The sequence below is a fragment of the Gasterosteus aculeatus genome, chromosome 21, assembly GCF_964276395.1.
Source record: "Gasterosteus aculeatus chromosome 21, fGasAcu3.hap1.1, whole genome shotgun sequence".
Lineage (NCBI taxonomy): Eukaryota > Metazoa > Chordata > Actinopteri > Perciformes > Gasterosteidae > Gasterosteus > Gasterosteus aculeatus.
Genome location: NC_135708.1, coordinates 15,479,175 through 15,491,837, shown reverse-complemented (window position 1 = coordinate 15,491,837; position 12,663 = coordinate 15,479,175). Strand labels below are relative to the sequence as shown.

Here is a 12,663-nt window from a genome sequence, read left to right as displayed (position 1 = left end):
AGAGAACAGAGGAATAATGAGACCAGAAAAGTTAAATATGAGCAACTGCAGCTCATCACTACACTTTGTCTCCTTTTTCTCATGTTACATTACATTACAGGTCATTTAGCTGACGCTTTCATCCAAAGCGACTTACATTACATTTTTAACCCATGGCTTTTTACATTTTTGCCTGTGCATTACAGGTGGGGTAAATAGGTAAATTCCAAATTATTTTAGTTAAAGAACGTTATTGAGAACTTCCCATCTTACTACAGTACAAAGTACATGGACTGCTGTTGCCTCTTTCAAAACAAAACACAGATACAAGCTCAACGTTGAGCATTAATTGAGTATCAAGTCTATAATCCTGTTCCGAAAGGATTTGTAGTGGAAAGCAGACTCATTGCAGCCACTAATTAAACTAATTAAAATGTGTTTCAGTATGAGATTGTCCATACATATCTGCTTGAATTCATTTTTCTTTTCCCCGTGCAGTGTAAAACAGTTTAATTACAGCCACAATGAACTGCCAAATATTTAATTTGTTTTGCAACGACAGAACTTTGTTTGCATTGTTCTAACAAGATTGTTGTACATTATATTTGTTTTCGGCTGATGGGGTAATCTGGTTTATTTGAAAGTGATTGCAATTATTTTATTACAATAGATGAAGGTGTAACATTTTTTTTTTATATGAACAATTTTATTTTGAAACAAGGTCTCCATCCACTGAATAAGGAATGTGTATTTAAAGATATGAGTAGATTGAGAAACCACCCATTGTACAAGCTAGATGTTTAGATCAATGTGTTGGTTTTAGAAGATGTTGAGTATCTTTTTTGGTCTTCAAACATTTATAGAGGGGAAGCATTAAGTAATGCATCAGTTGAAAACTATTTTACTGTATTTTTTCTCTTCTCGTAAACAAACATTAATGCATACTGACTGACAAAACTTTGAGCTGAAAACTTAAGGATTCTTGAAGATGAAAGTTTATTCTTGATTTTGGCAATAAATACATGTGATCAAATATTTGAACTTGCGCTTCACTTACTGAAAAAAGTGATTGAAGGAAAATAACAATTTGATTAATTGAACGACCTGATCACATGTTCTTGCACACTATTAAGTACTGACGCAACTTATTCAGCAGAATACAATACGTTTTGTCTGAGCTTCCTGGAAGAAGCAACAGAAAGCTCTTGTTTCTAACTCTTCAGACTGAACAGAATCATGTGTCCCCACCCCCTGCTGGTTTTTCATTTTTTCCATCAAACTTGGAGAAAACCCAAAGGGAGGATGTGAAGGAACAGGTGAGGAATTTTGTTCGTTTAAATCAGGTCCAAACAAACAACGTCCCAACAAAACAATTAAAGTTGAAACCAATGACGCAATAGTGCCACAAAAAGGAATACTAAAGGTGGAATCTTAAATACTAGATCTCTGTCATCTAAAGCTGTTTTAGTAAGATCACCATGTTGATCTTTTTTTGTCCTACTGAAACACGGCTGTCGAATGGAGAATATGTCACCTTAAAAGGAAACCTCTCCTCCAAGTCATGTTGATACTCGTGTCCCTCGAGGGACAGGCCGAGGAGGTGGACATGCAGCGGCTTTCCAGATGTTCTCTGCATCACAACACTGTACAAACATGTACAGTATGAGAGACAATGTGTGAGACAGTACGAGAGACAGTGTGTGAGAGACAATGAGTGGGACACTGCAGTAACGTCACGGCTCCAGAAGGTCTTCTTGTAGATAAATGTGTGACGGTCCTGCCCATAGGCCTACTGGTTCATGTCTGTGACATCATTGTGTGTTTCTCTGAGGTGATTCCATCAAGCTATATAATATAAATATATTTTTATATCGGCTTTGCACTGCGTCTCTCCCGGTTTTGTCATCTCCTTTGAGCCGGGTCATGACAATGATTCCTGTCTTCAGCATCGATAGAGCTCGTACAGGAAGTGATGTCATAACGGATCTTTGTGATGGCAGAGAACTCTCTCTCTATAAAACGTTAATCTGACTGATAACGCTCCTTCATCACTGAGGAAGAGAGCTGCCCTTTTTCTCTGGGAGAGGCGAACTAATCCCGCTGGCTCAAATGAACCTGCACCAAAGGAGGTTCAAGTTTTTGGATGTGTTGCTATGGTGATTTAGCCAAACTTTCTTCGGTGACCCGAAAAGCTTGATCTGTGTAATATTATCGTGAAAATGATCTGGCTCACTCAGTCACATACGAGGAAAAGGCCCAAGTCTTTAAGTTGGATATTAGTCTACTAGTGTGTCCAAAAGGTCGAGAGTCGAGACAGTATCTTGGTAGCATTGTACATAGTTTCACGGTCTGTGCACGTCAGCGTAAAACAAATGTATATGAATGTCTGTGCACAATGTTGGCCATTGATTATTGACATTCATTATTGCAACAGGTCTCTACTTGAATGTTCTTCAATGACTACAGATCTTACACTTCCTCGTGGCATGAAAACCTTTTGTCTTTTCTGAAATGAAATGTTACAGATTAATCTCCTCATATTAAAATATTTTAAATGTCAGATGAATTGGCAGCTAATTCTGTGCAGACATTTATGGTTCCTGCATAATTCATGCTAACGAATGTGAACAAGTTAACATTGAGCACAAAACACCGCTGTGCCTCAGAATAACAAGTGATGCTTTTTTCCTTTGTTCTTTGATTCCCAAAACGCCGCGGCCAAAACACTTCCCCTCCAACCAATAAAATGTCAAAGAATCAGCTGCCTCAACTTTTACAAATCAAAACAGATTCATAGTTAGACGATTGAATATACCCTAAAATCAAAGTATTACACAATTATCCAAATCAAGGAGCAAAACTCGGCCCAGATTTGCACCACTACAAGCACAATGTCAGCCTCACACTGTTTGCAAAACACTAAACACACTTATATACATTGCACACAGAAGTAAATCAAGATGTCACTTCCTTCCAAAGCACTCATCGTCAACTGGTTAAACACAACCGCCAGGTCCGCAAACACAAGATTGCTTAATTGTAGACACACCATCAGGTTTAAGCATCATGAGATGCAGCAGTTGAGCAGGTGACTTTCACCAAAATGGAAGGATGGAGAAGAGTGAGGGTGGGAGGGGGAATCCATTGAGGAGGAGAAGTAATCTATAAAAAAATTTAAAAAAAAAACACACAACAGGCTTCTCGTCTGTCAGAAGCAACCACGTGGGCATCTTTCTATTATTCTCAAAGTAATCCGGCGAGCCGCACAACACATGTGCCTTATCGTGATCAGGGAATTTCTGTGGAACAAATACATTTGATAGAGGCCATATAAACACACATATACAGTACACACACACACACACACACACACACACACACACAATTTCTGGACTTGTGGGATCCAAACTAACTGAAGAGCACTGTCAAGTTCCAAAGTCCAAAATCATTTTGAAGTCAACGTTTCGCAATATATACATATATATTTAAAGTAAAGCAATGCTTTTACTGTAATTAACAACTTTTTAAAAAGCTCTTTTTGCGGGATTGATTGTCAATTAATATATTTGTCTACCTATATAACCTATACCTATATTTGTCAAGATGACAAACTGTAAAATAAAAAATCCCCAGCATTTTATTAAAAACTTTTTACAGTAAGGTGGTGTGTGTGTGTGTGTGTGTGTGTGTGTGTGTGTGTGTGTGTGTGTGTCTCAACACATAAATGCGTAAATTCTTTGATGATGAGGTCTTTTCAGTCATTTTGGTGTGTCTCCTCTTCTGTGGAAAGATTCTGCTTTTCTATTCAAAAAGGAGCCTGTGTCGTGTCGCTGAAGGTCATGAAGAAAATCTGAGCATGTGCCTCAGGGCAGCTTCACACAGCTGTAGACAAGTGATGTGGTTTTCATTCTTTGATTCATTAAACTTTGTAAACCTGTAATTATTATAAGTGTATTTCCTCATTTAAATGATCACTTGTCACGGAACACACACTGTTTTTTTGTGTGATCATTGCATAAGGTACGGTAAGGTTACACCTTGATTAGGATCACAGGGGGTCACTTTTTGTTGGATCCAGTGCTGTGTTTACTGGGAAATTTCTCAACTTTCAACAGTTCTTTAACCCCAAATGAAGCCTGTGTTACTGAAGGTCATCAGCAGTGAACACTCTGGATTTAATAATGTACAGTATGTGTGAATGCAAATATATTGTAATATGTCATCCAGACTCCCTGATTACTTTTCACCTCACCTGTTTCAGCCCAGTTGGTAGTGAATGTTCTTGGCTGCTTTGTTGAACAGATATTTCAGAGATATATATCAAATAAAGACTGATTGACATCAGAAGAAACCAAATGCATGAACTCAACACTCATCTGAGGAGTAAAACAAATGATTCTTCAAAGTTTCCAAACATAAAACACAGATACAGGGCTAAAATACATACATTCATACCAACACGGAGCCTTGTGATCACTCAATCAATATCGTCCCTTATGACCAAGGAAAGAAAGGTCAGTGATCGGTTAGTGGGATGAAAGTTAAATATGTAAGTAAGTTCAGAAATGCTTGAATGATTCTCTGTAGGTCTTTCAAGTCAAGTCAAGTCATTTTATTTTGTATAGCCCAGAATCGCAAATTACAAATTTGCCTCAGAGGGCTTTACAGTCTGTACACATACGACATCCTCTGCCCCGAAACCCACCATCGGCACAGGAAAAACTCCCCAAAAAATGAAAAAACCCTTACAAGAGGGAAAAAAGGGAAGAAACCTTAGGGAGAACGTCAGAGGAGGGATCCCACTCCCGGGATGGACAGACTACAATGGATGCCATGTGTACAGAATGAACAATGTATAATACATGCAATTCCTATGACAGAAATGATTCAAGTAATTGTGAGTAGTAAGCCAGGCGCACAGCAGGACCACTGCAGAGGCAACCACCATCAGATAGAACCACCATCCACAGAATCCTGTGGGGAGGGAGAGCACAGAGATTTTAGGAGAGGGTAATGTTGGTTTATGAGTAAAGTAATATGATTAATATCTAAAATAATGATGATGATGATGATGATGATGATGGCAGCAGCAGGCGTCAGCATGGCCACGGTAGGTGTCAGGACCAGGGTCCCGAAGGAACCACGATCTATGGACCTGATAGGGGCGAAAGCACAAAAAAAAAAAAAAAAACTCCCGGAAAGAAGCTGAATTAGTCATGTGCATTAATAAAACTTGAATTATGGTAGAAAGAGAGCGTGAGAGAGGAGCTCGGTGTGTCCTAAGAATTCCCCCGGCATTCTAAGCCTATAGCAGCTTAACTAAGGGCTGGTCCGGACTAACCTGAGCCAGCCCTAACTATAGGCAGAATCAAAGAGGAACGTTTTAAGTTTTACTTTAAAAGAGCTAACCGAATCTGCCCCCCGGACTGAAAGTGGAACCTGGTTCCACAAAAGAGGAGCTTGATAACTGAAGGCTCTGGCCCCCAGCCTACTTTTTAAAACCATAGGAACAACAAGTAACCCAGCATCTATGGAGCGCAGTTGCCTTGTAGGGCAATACGGTGTTACAAGCTCTTGAAGATACAACGGTGCCTCACCAGCAAGTGCCTTGTAGGTGAGGAGAAGTACCTTAAAATCTATTCTTGATTTAACAGGGAGCCAGTGCAGAGAAGTTAATACAGGAGTGATATGATCCCTTTTCTTAGTTCTTGTTAATACACGTGCTGCAGCATTCTGAATCAGCTGGAGAGGCTTAAGAGACAGTAGTGACAGTAGTATTAAGAGGGTTGGATGAAATGAAGAAAAGGTAAATAGTACATGTAGGTAGCTGAGTAGATCACGTTGAGAAGTCTTCCAGAGACAGGGCTCAAAAGGACAGCTGACATTTTCCTTACTTTTCAAATGAATTCTCAAATGAAGAAAGTATTCTTTAAGAGTACATGACTTTATGTATTGTGTGTTACTGCAATGAAGTTGTACACTTTTAATCTGCTCCTTCTCATGTTGTTCTGCTGATTAAACTATTTTAAATAAAAAATGTCAGCTAAATTGGGAGCTAATTCTGTACAAATATGTATGGTTCTCGGATAATTCATCTAAACTAATCTGAGCATGTTAGCGTTGTGTGAGAATCTCCACAGTGCCTCAGGGCAGCTTCACACAGCTGGAGACAAGTGATGTGGTTTTCATTCTTTGATTGATTAAACTTTGTAGACATGTAATTATTATAAGTGTATTTCCTCATTTAAATGATCACCGGTCACGGAACACACGGAAGGACACTGTTTCTTTGTGTGATCATTGCACAAGGTATGAAAAAAACATTAAAATGATTGATTTCTTTAAAGGAACTGCAGTGAACTTGCTGCTTTTTAAAACCATATGTTTATTTTTTTAAGTCGGGTAATCAAAAATCTATCTAGCAGCCCCGATGCGATACATCTCGTCATTCTTCTATCATGATTTTGTGCTCTTGGATACAAATTGCAATCCATCCCTTGATAGAAGAAACTCCAGTGATTTTATTTACAGATGGAACTCCAAACCCAAGAGGACAGGAAATCATATCATAAAGCATTTCATTAAAATATTGTAAGTCCACAAAGATATTGGAATGAACATGAGACGGTCACCCAAAACACCTTTTGGACCAAATTAACTTCTACTTATTACTTTAAATAACAAAATTCTTGGGACCTGGCATGAGAGGAATCCAGCACTTAGAAGATAGTTTTGAAAAAGGAATTTTTATGTCTTTTGAACAACTGAAAAAAGTATGACTTGCACCGTAGCACTTAGTTGTGTTACCTGCAGTTAAGACCCTTTTTGAGTAACTGGTCTTTAATGTTTACTGTATTCAATTTACGCCCTGCAAGGTTAAAATACATGGAAAAAAACATTTAAAAACAAAAATAAAAACCATTATGCGTCAACACATTTAAAGTTGATGTCAAATAATTTCAGAATAAAGAAGCAGAACATTTTAACATGAGACCGCAGCTTTTATGTATTTTACTGTTGAAATGGGTTGTTTGATCGCTTTGTAAAAGGAACAAAAGGGCCTTTTACCCTCATGTGGTTGTGGTGAAGAAATCAAATATTTAATTAAGTGTACTTAATGTAGATTTCTTTAGTATGAACATAGTCATAATTGTTATATAATTTTAAAAAATCTAGGTGTGTGTTATGTTTCTTGTTAACTAAAGACATCAATTTTACTTTGTAAATTAATTTAATACCATTTCTCAGAGGCGACATTCATTTTTTTAATGCTCCGTATTAGGACCAGAAGAAATGTTACTGCTTTTCTTTTAATACAGTATGAATATATTCATTCAACTCATTGATTCCCAACAAAAGTATTGTGAAGTATTTGGTCATTTATGGTTTTTCCAAATAGAAGACCTAGAATACCATTTATTGTATTGAAAATTTAAAAAAAATCATAACATTTGTTACCACCGGTTATCATACATTATCAAATAGCTTTACACGTCAAAAACGGTTTGCAACCACCACCTGTTCCTGGTGATCCTGATTACATTCACTGAGAGGCGTAATTGTCAGCAGCTTTACGCCCCCAAGTGGTGGAAGGTTAAACACAACAAAAATGATGACAGAATTGACTCTTATCAAGTTGTATCAAACTTTTTTCTGTCTATATTCAATTCCTTTAATTTTGTATAACCCAAAATCGCAAATTACAAATTTACCTCAGAGGGCTTTACAGTCTGTACACATACTCTTTATCAGAGTACTTAGTAGGCTGTAAGAACACGTCCCTGCTAGGCGACCTGCAGCTTCTTACCGGGCAAACAGGTCAGTGGATGATTCAACATGCGACCAAACCTCCTCCACTCAACAGGGATCTGCTTGTTTGTGGACTTTAGCTCTGCTTCCAACACCATAATACCGGGTCTGCTTCTTCTACTACTTTTCTATTCTATTTTAATCTAATTAAATTATTTGCTATATTCGTGTTGATTGTATGAATTGCGTGTGCACGTTGAGACCACATGCAACCGAAATTTAATTAGTACGTGTACGCATACATGAGAAATAAAACAGACTCTGATCTTAATTCTGAGCGACAAAAAGTTAACACAGAGTTCATCCAATACCGCCCCCTACTGGCAGGAAAGGGACACTGAAAACTCGATCCATGTTGTAAAATGAGGTAGAATTTAGAAATATTTAAAACACGCTTTTTCATGAGATCAAAAGGGGAAATACACTGCTATGAATCCTATTTAAGTTGGTGGAAAATGGTTAAGAATTGAATCAGACTGCCATAACGCTTGAGTTCACTGAGAGGCCGTTCATGATGATGGGAACATGAGGATATTCAGAGGGGCAAATAAATAAAATGAGAACGCATTTTCCAGCGACGGCTTAATGAAATGAGTCAGAGAACATTTACAGCTTTACAATTACGTAAATATTTTTGTCTTTAATTCACAGATATGGAATAAGAACTTGGATGCGAGTAAAGACCAGTTGTTTCTCTCTTTTAGGGCTGGATGGAGATGGTGGGCTTTGTTGATCGCTCCTGCTACGACCTCTCGTGTCACTCCAGAGCCACCAAGGTGCCTCTAGTGGCTGAAAAGGCCCTGAAAGAACCCATATCCTTCTATTCTCCCAGTCCAACCAGTATAACCATACCATCTAATTATCTTTCAGTTTGTATTTATTAGGGTTTAAAGGTTTATAAGTAAACAGCATGCTACAATCACTGATTGTGGATTACGTCATTATTGTCAGTATGCATTGTGTCCTTGCTTTGTCTGATACAACCAGCAGAGGTCACCAAAGGCTGCAGTGCTCAGAAATCTGGATATTTAAAGTCAACGTTTCAAAACTGCTAATTATCACAACATCTGGATGTTTGAGCTTCACTGTGCAGCCTTTTGGCACTTGATCTACTTATTAGTGAGCTATTAGTAGTCTGAGGGACCATCAATAGTATAAGCCAGATTTGTAGATCTTAGCTGAGCCGATGTGTTGGTTTTGGAAGCTGTTATTATCTCTTTGAACATTTACAGAAAAGAATACTTTGATGAACTAAAAACTATTTAACTTGCTATTTATCAAGTTTTAAAACCGCTTTTTGTTTCCTGTTTCCACAAACGGTAACATTTCTTGCATATTAACAAAAGAGTGGGCTGACTACTGTGTGTACACTTTATTGGTACTTGAGCATGAATTTTTAGTCTAGATCTTGAGAATAAATACATGTGATAAACTTTACTGAACTCCGGCTTCACTTACCACCCTTCTCTGCTGCTTTCTACCTTTCTTAAACCGATTGATTTATTATTTGGGACCTATTACTGGTCTGGTCTTTCTTCACACAGCCCTAAAAGGTTAGTTGATGTAAGATAGTGTCACGGTTTGGGTTAATGTCTGTTTTTTTTTTGTAGTTTCCTTCCTCTGTTCTCCCTGGATCATGTCACTTCCTGCCTTGTCCTGTCTTCCCCTGTGATTGTCTGTCATGTCATGATTGTTCCTTGCTGTGTCCAATCACCTGCAGCTCCCTTGTGTATTTAAGCCATGTGTGTCTGTTGTCACTTGTCGCGTCATTGTTCATTGTATGGAAGTCCTAGTCCTAGTCCTAGTCCCTGTCCACGTCGACGATCTCGTTCCTGGTTCCTGTCTTCGTTTTTTGCCCCTTGGCCTTTTGCTTTTGAAAACCTTTTTGACAATTAAAGTCCCTTTTCTTCTTGAAAACTGTCTGAGTCCTACCTTCCCCGCCATGCAGCTCCCTGACAAATAGTTTCTGCACAGGAGTTACTGTTAGACACAGATATAAAAAAAACAATATGAAAGCAATGCAGTTAATTTAAAGATAAAACATTTTATTTTACAATAAGTATGCACATTGAATTATTGCGGGAAAGTACTTTATTAAAATTGGTCAGAATTAAGGTACAGAATTGGTGTAAAACCCACTTCACGATTTACAAATTTAGTAGTTAGACAAGTTTTAACATTAGCTTTTTGACATTGGTGTTTTCAAAGCTTTAAAAGGAATACGAATAGAAATTAAAATGTAATTTATACATACATTTTTAGGCTCTTCGTCAACTGAACACATAAGTAAAATGAAATGATTTTACCATTGAAACTTTACTTTTAACCCCAGCCCTTTATTAACAGACAATGGATTCAACAAGTCACCAGCATTGGTCCTATTCAAGAGGACGCAGGTAAGTGTAGTTGCCTTTATATGCAACGTGGAAGCCTGGGTACACGGGCTCAGTGAATTCGGTGTGAAAGGTGTAGAGGTGTGTCAGTGTGTTGGAGAAGACTTTGTAGAAGGACAGACTGCCTGCAGGCCAGTCCAGATACACACCGAGTGTGGAGCAGCCACCAGAGGGAGGAGGAGACTGCCACACCTTTCCATTGTGCCATGCGCGAAGTACGTGTTCTGCATTTGAACCCTCCTGGCCAAAAGACCACAATAGAGCATTACCTCCAAATTTTACATCTGAACCACTTCCGTTTCTTCCAATGGTCTTGTATGCAACAGTTAAATAAACCCATTTTTTATGTGAAGCATTACTTGTCTCTACCTCCCAGTAATGGCGCCCAGATAAACCCTCTCGGCACAACACCTGAAGCCAATTCACAAACCTCTCTGGATTAGCAGGATATTGATGACCTGTTCCATATGTTACCTTCTTGTTTCCATCAGACAGAACAAGGTCATTCTGGACAGTGTTTGGGTCCAGGGTGAGATCACAGGCATCTAATGGAGAGAACCAAATAAATTCAGGTTGATAGTTTCTGCAGAACATTGATTAGAACAGTGTAGTTTATCTTAAAGCATAAATAAACTTACACCGGATCAGATCTCTTCTGTCTGTGATTATTTCTGGATAAGGGCCAAGTCCTGATAAATCTGTTCTGTCCAGAATGCCCTGCTTGTAATGGTAGATAGTTGCTCCTTTGTATGCCTCATTTGGAATGACCGCGATAAGGAAACGGATCCGGTTGTTGTTCTTCTTTGCTTTGCTAAAGTCTTGGAACGCTTTGGCTTTGACTCTCATAGAGGTCCAGACTTCATCTGAGTAGAACCACTCGTCTTCAGTGGTGCTCCCCTTCATAGGAGTGTCCAAATATGTGGCCATCTCATCAAGGTAAGTGTCGCCCCGTTTGGTGGAGGTGAAAACGAAGCACAAAACATCATCTACATCTCCATTAAGAACCTCTCGGTCGAGCTCGGACTGATTTTTGACAATCTTTGTTCCCTCCATGGTCTCCACACAGGATTTGATGATGTTGATTTCTCTCTCCTTATAATTCAGCCACTTGAGTAGTTTTTCTTGACTGAAAGGGGACTTGTCTCTGTTGTCAATGGTTTTTTCTAATGAGCTCTCATCTTCTATACCTTCACGGATGGAGGGGAGTTTTTCCTTCATGGTCCTCTGGAGGTTTGATCTATAGAGGTGACACAACTTCTGGAAAGTGTCTAACTCTTCTGTAATATGTGGAAAGTTCTGTACCACTCTGTCTTTAAGAGATTCGTTGCTTCTCATTTGGATTTCCCTCAAATCTTCAAGAGTATGCTGTATCTTTCCCACCAGTCCACTGTGGATCTCACTCTTCAGCTCAGGAGCTTCTGGATATAAAGTAGTCAATGGCATCAGCCAGACCTTCATTGGGACAGCTTTCTCTCCATTTTCCCCCAGTAACTGTGGAAGTTGTCCAAAGGTCTTCACTGCTTCTTCAAATGTTAAAGGGAGGCTTTGAAGGTTGAAGTCTCCAAAGAAATGGCAGGAAAACTTCGCACTCAGGTCTTTTTCTTCCTTTGTCAGTTTGGTGCTCACTTGGGCCTCAGCACTTAATACAGGGATCTTTGTCATCATAGCTTTCATGCTGCCCCCGATTTCTTGAACCCTGCTGCTGTCTAACTTTTCACTGTCAAACACAAAGAAAGCATTGGCCCCATAAAGGATGCCCGTGACTATGTGTGTTGCAGAGCTCTTGTTAATAACGTCCCTTTGATGGTCCACTAAGGTCATCAGGTCAGTCAATGACAACTGTTCCAAGTGGGTTGTAGATTTGTACTGACCAGTCAGTCTGCTCTGATTCTTGAATTCTTTGTGATCGTTCAGGTAGTGAGCAGATCCTCCCACTTCAATCAGTCCAGAGAGAACACTGACCTTCAGAGAAGCATCAACCTCCATCCGAGAGGACTTGGTATCAATGGAGTCAGATTCAATAATGTCAAAATCACTGCTGGGTTGGAACTTTTTAGTCGTCTTCCCTTGTAGAGTTTCATTATCCCATAACTTCAAACCTTTAAACATTAGAAAATACAAAGCAGTTGCATCATTTTGTGAAAAGGAAGGAATTGAATCAATCTTAGAAACAGAAAGAAGAAGTGACTACCTACGACAGAAGGGAAAAGTGAAAACCAAATAATGTGTGAAAAAAACTATTGTAATTTTAACAGAAGCTGTTAATGTTGAACATGGAAACATGTCTTCAGTCAATATATTACCTGGTTTTGTTAGATTTTATACGCTCACTGCTCTGAGCCTAACAAGTATTTCCCGGTCCGTGTAATCTTGGGTCTGTTTCAAGTAGGAGGTTTAACAAACTCTGAGTCAAACCCTAAACTCTGAGTTGTGGGTTTCAGAACAGCTGTTTAGAGTTGGTTCAATCAACTCGGAGTAGGTT

General features: G+C 38.9%; 1 protein-coding gene across 1 annotated transcript; it reads right to left on the bottom strand.

Annotated features, from left to right (window-relative positions):
* Window positions 1-9,861: 9,861 nt before the first annotated feature.
* On the bottom strand, window positions 9,862-12,405 carry LOC120811507 (neoverrucotoxin subunit alpha). The gene is made up of 2 exons (XM_040166892.2): window positions 10,820-12,405; window positions 9,862-10,726 (listed from the first exon to the last, which is right to left on the bottom strand). Exons 1-2 carry the CDS (start codon window positions 12,288-12,290, stop codon window positions 10,167-10,169), a joined length of 2,031 nt encoding a protein of 676 aa, XP_040022826.2. The 5' UTR covers window positions 12,291-12,405; the 3' UTR covers window positions 9,862-10,166.
* Between the last annotated feature and the right edge of the window lie 258 nt (window positions 12,406-12,663).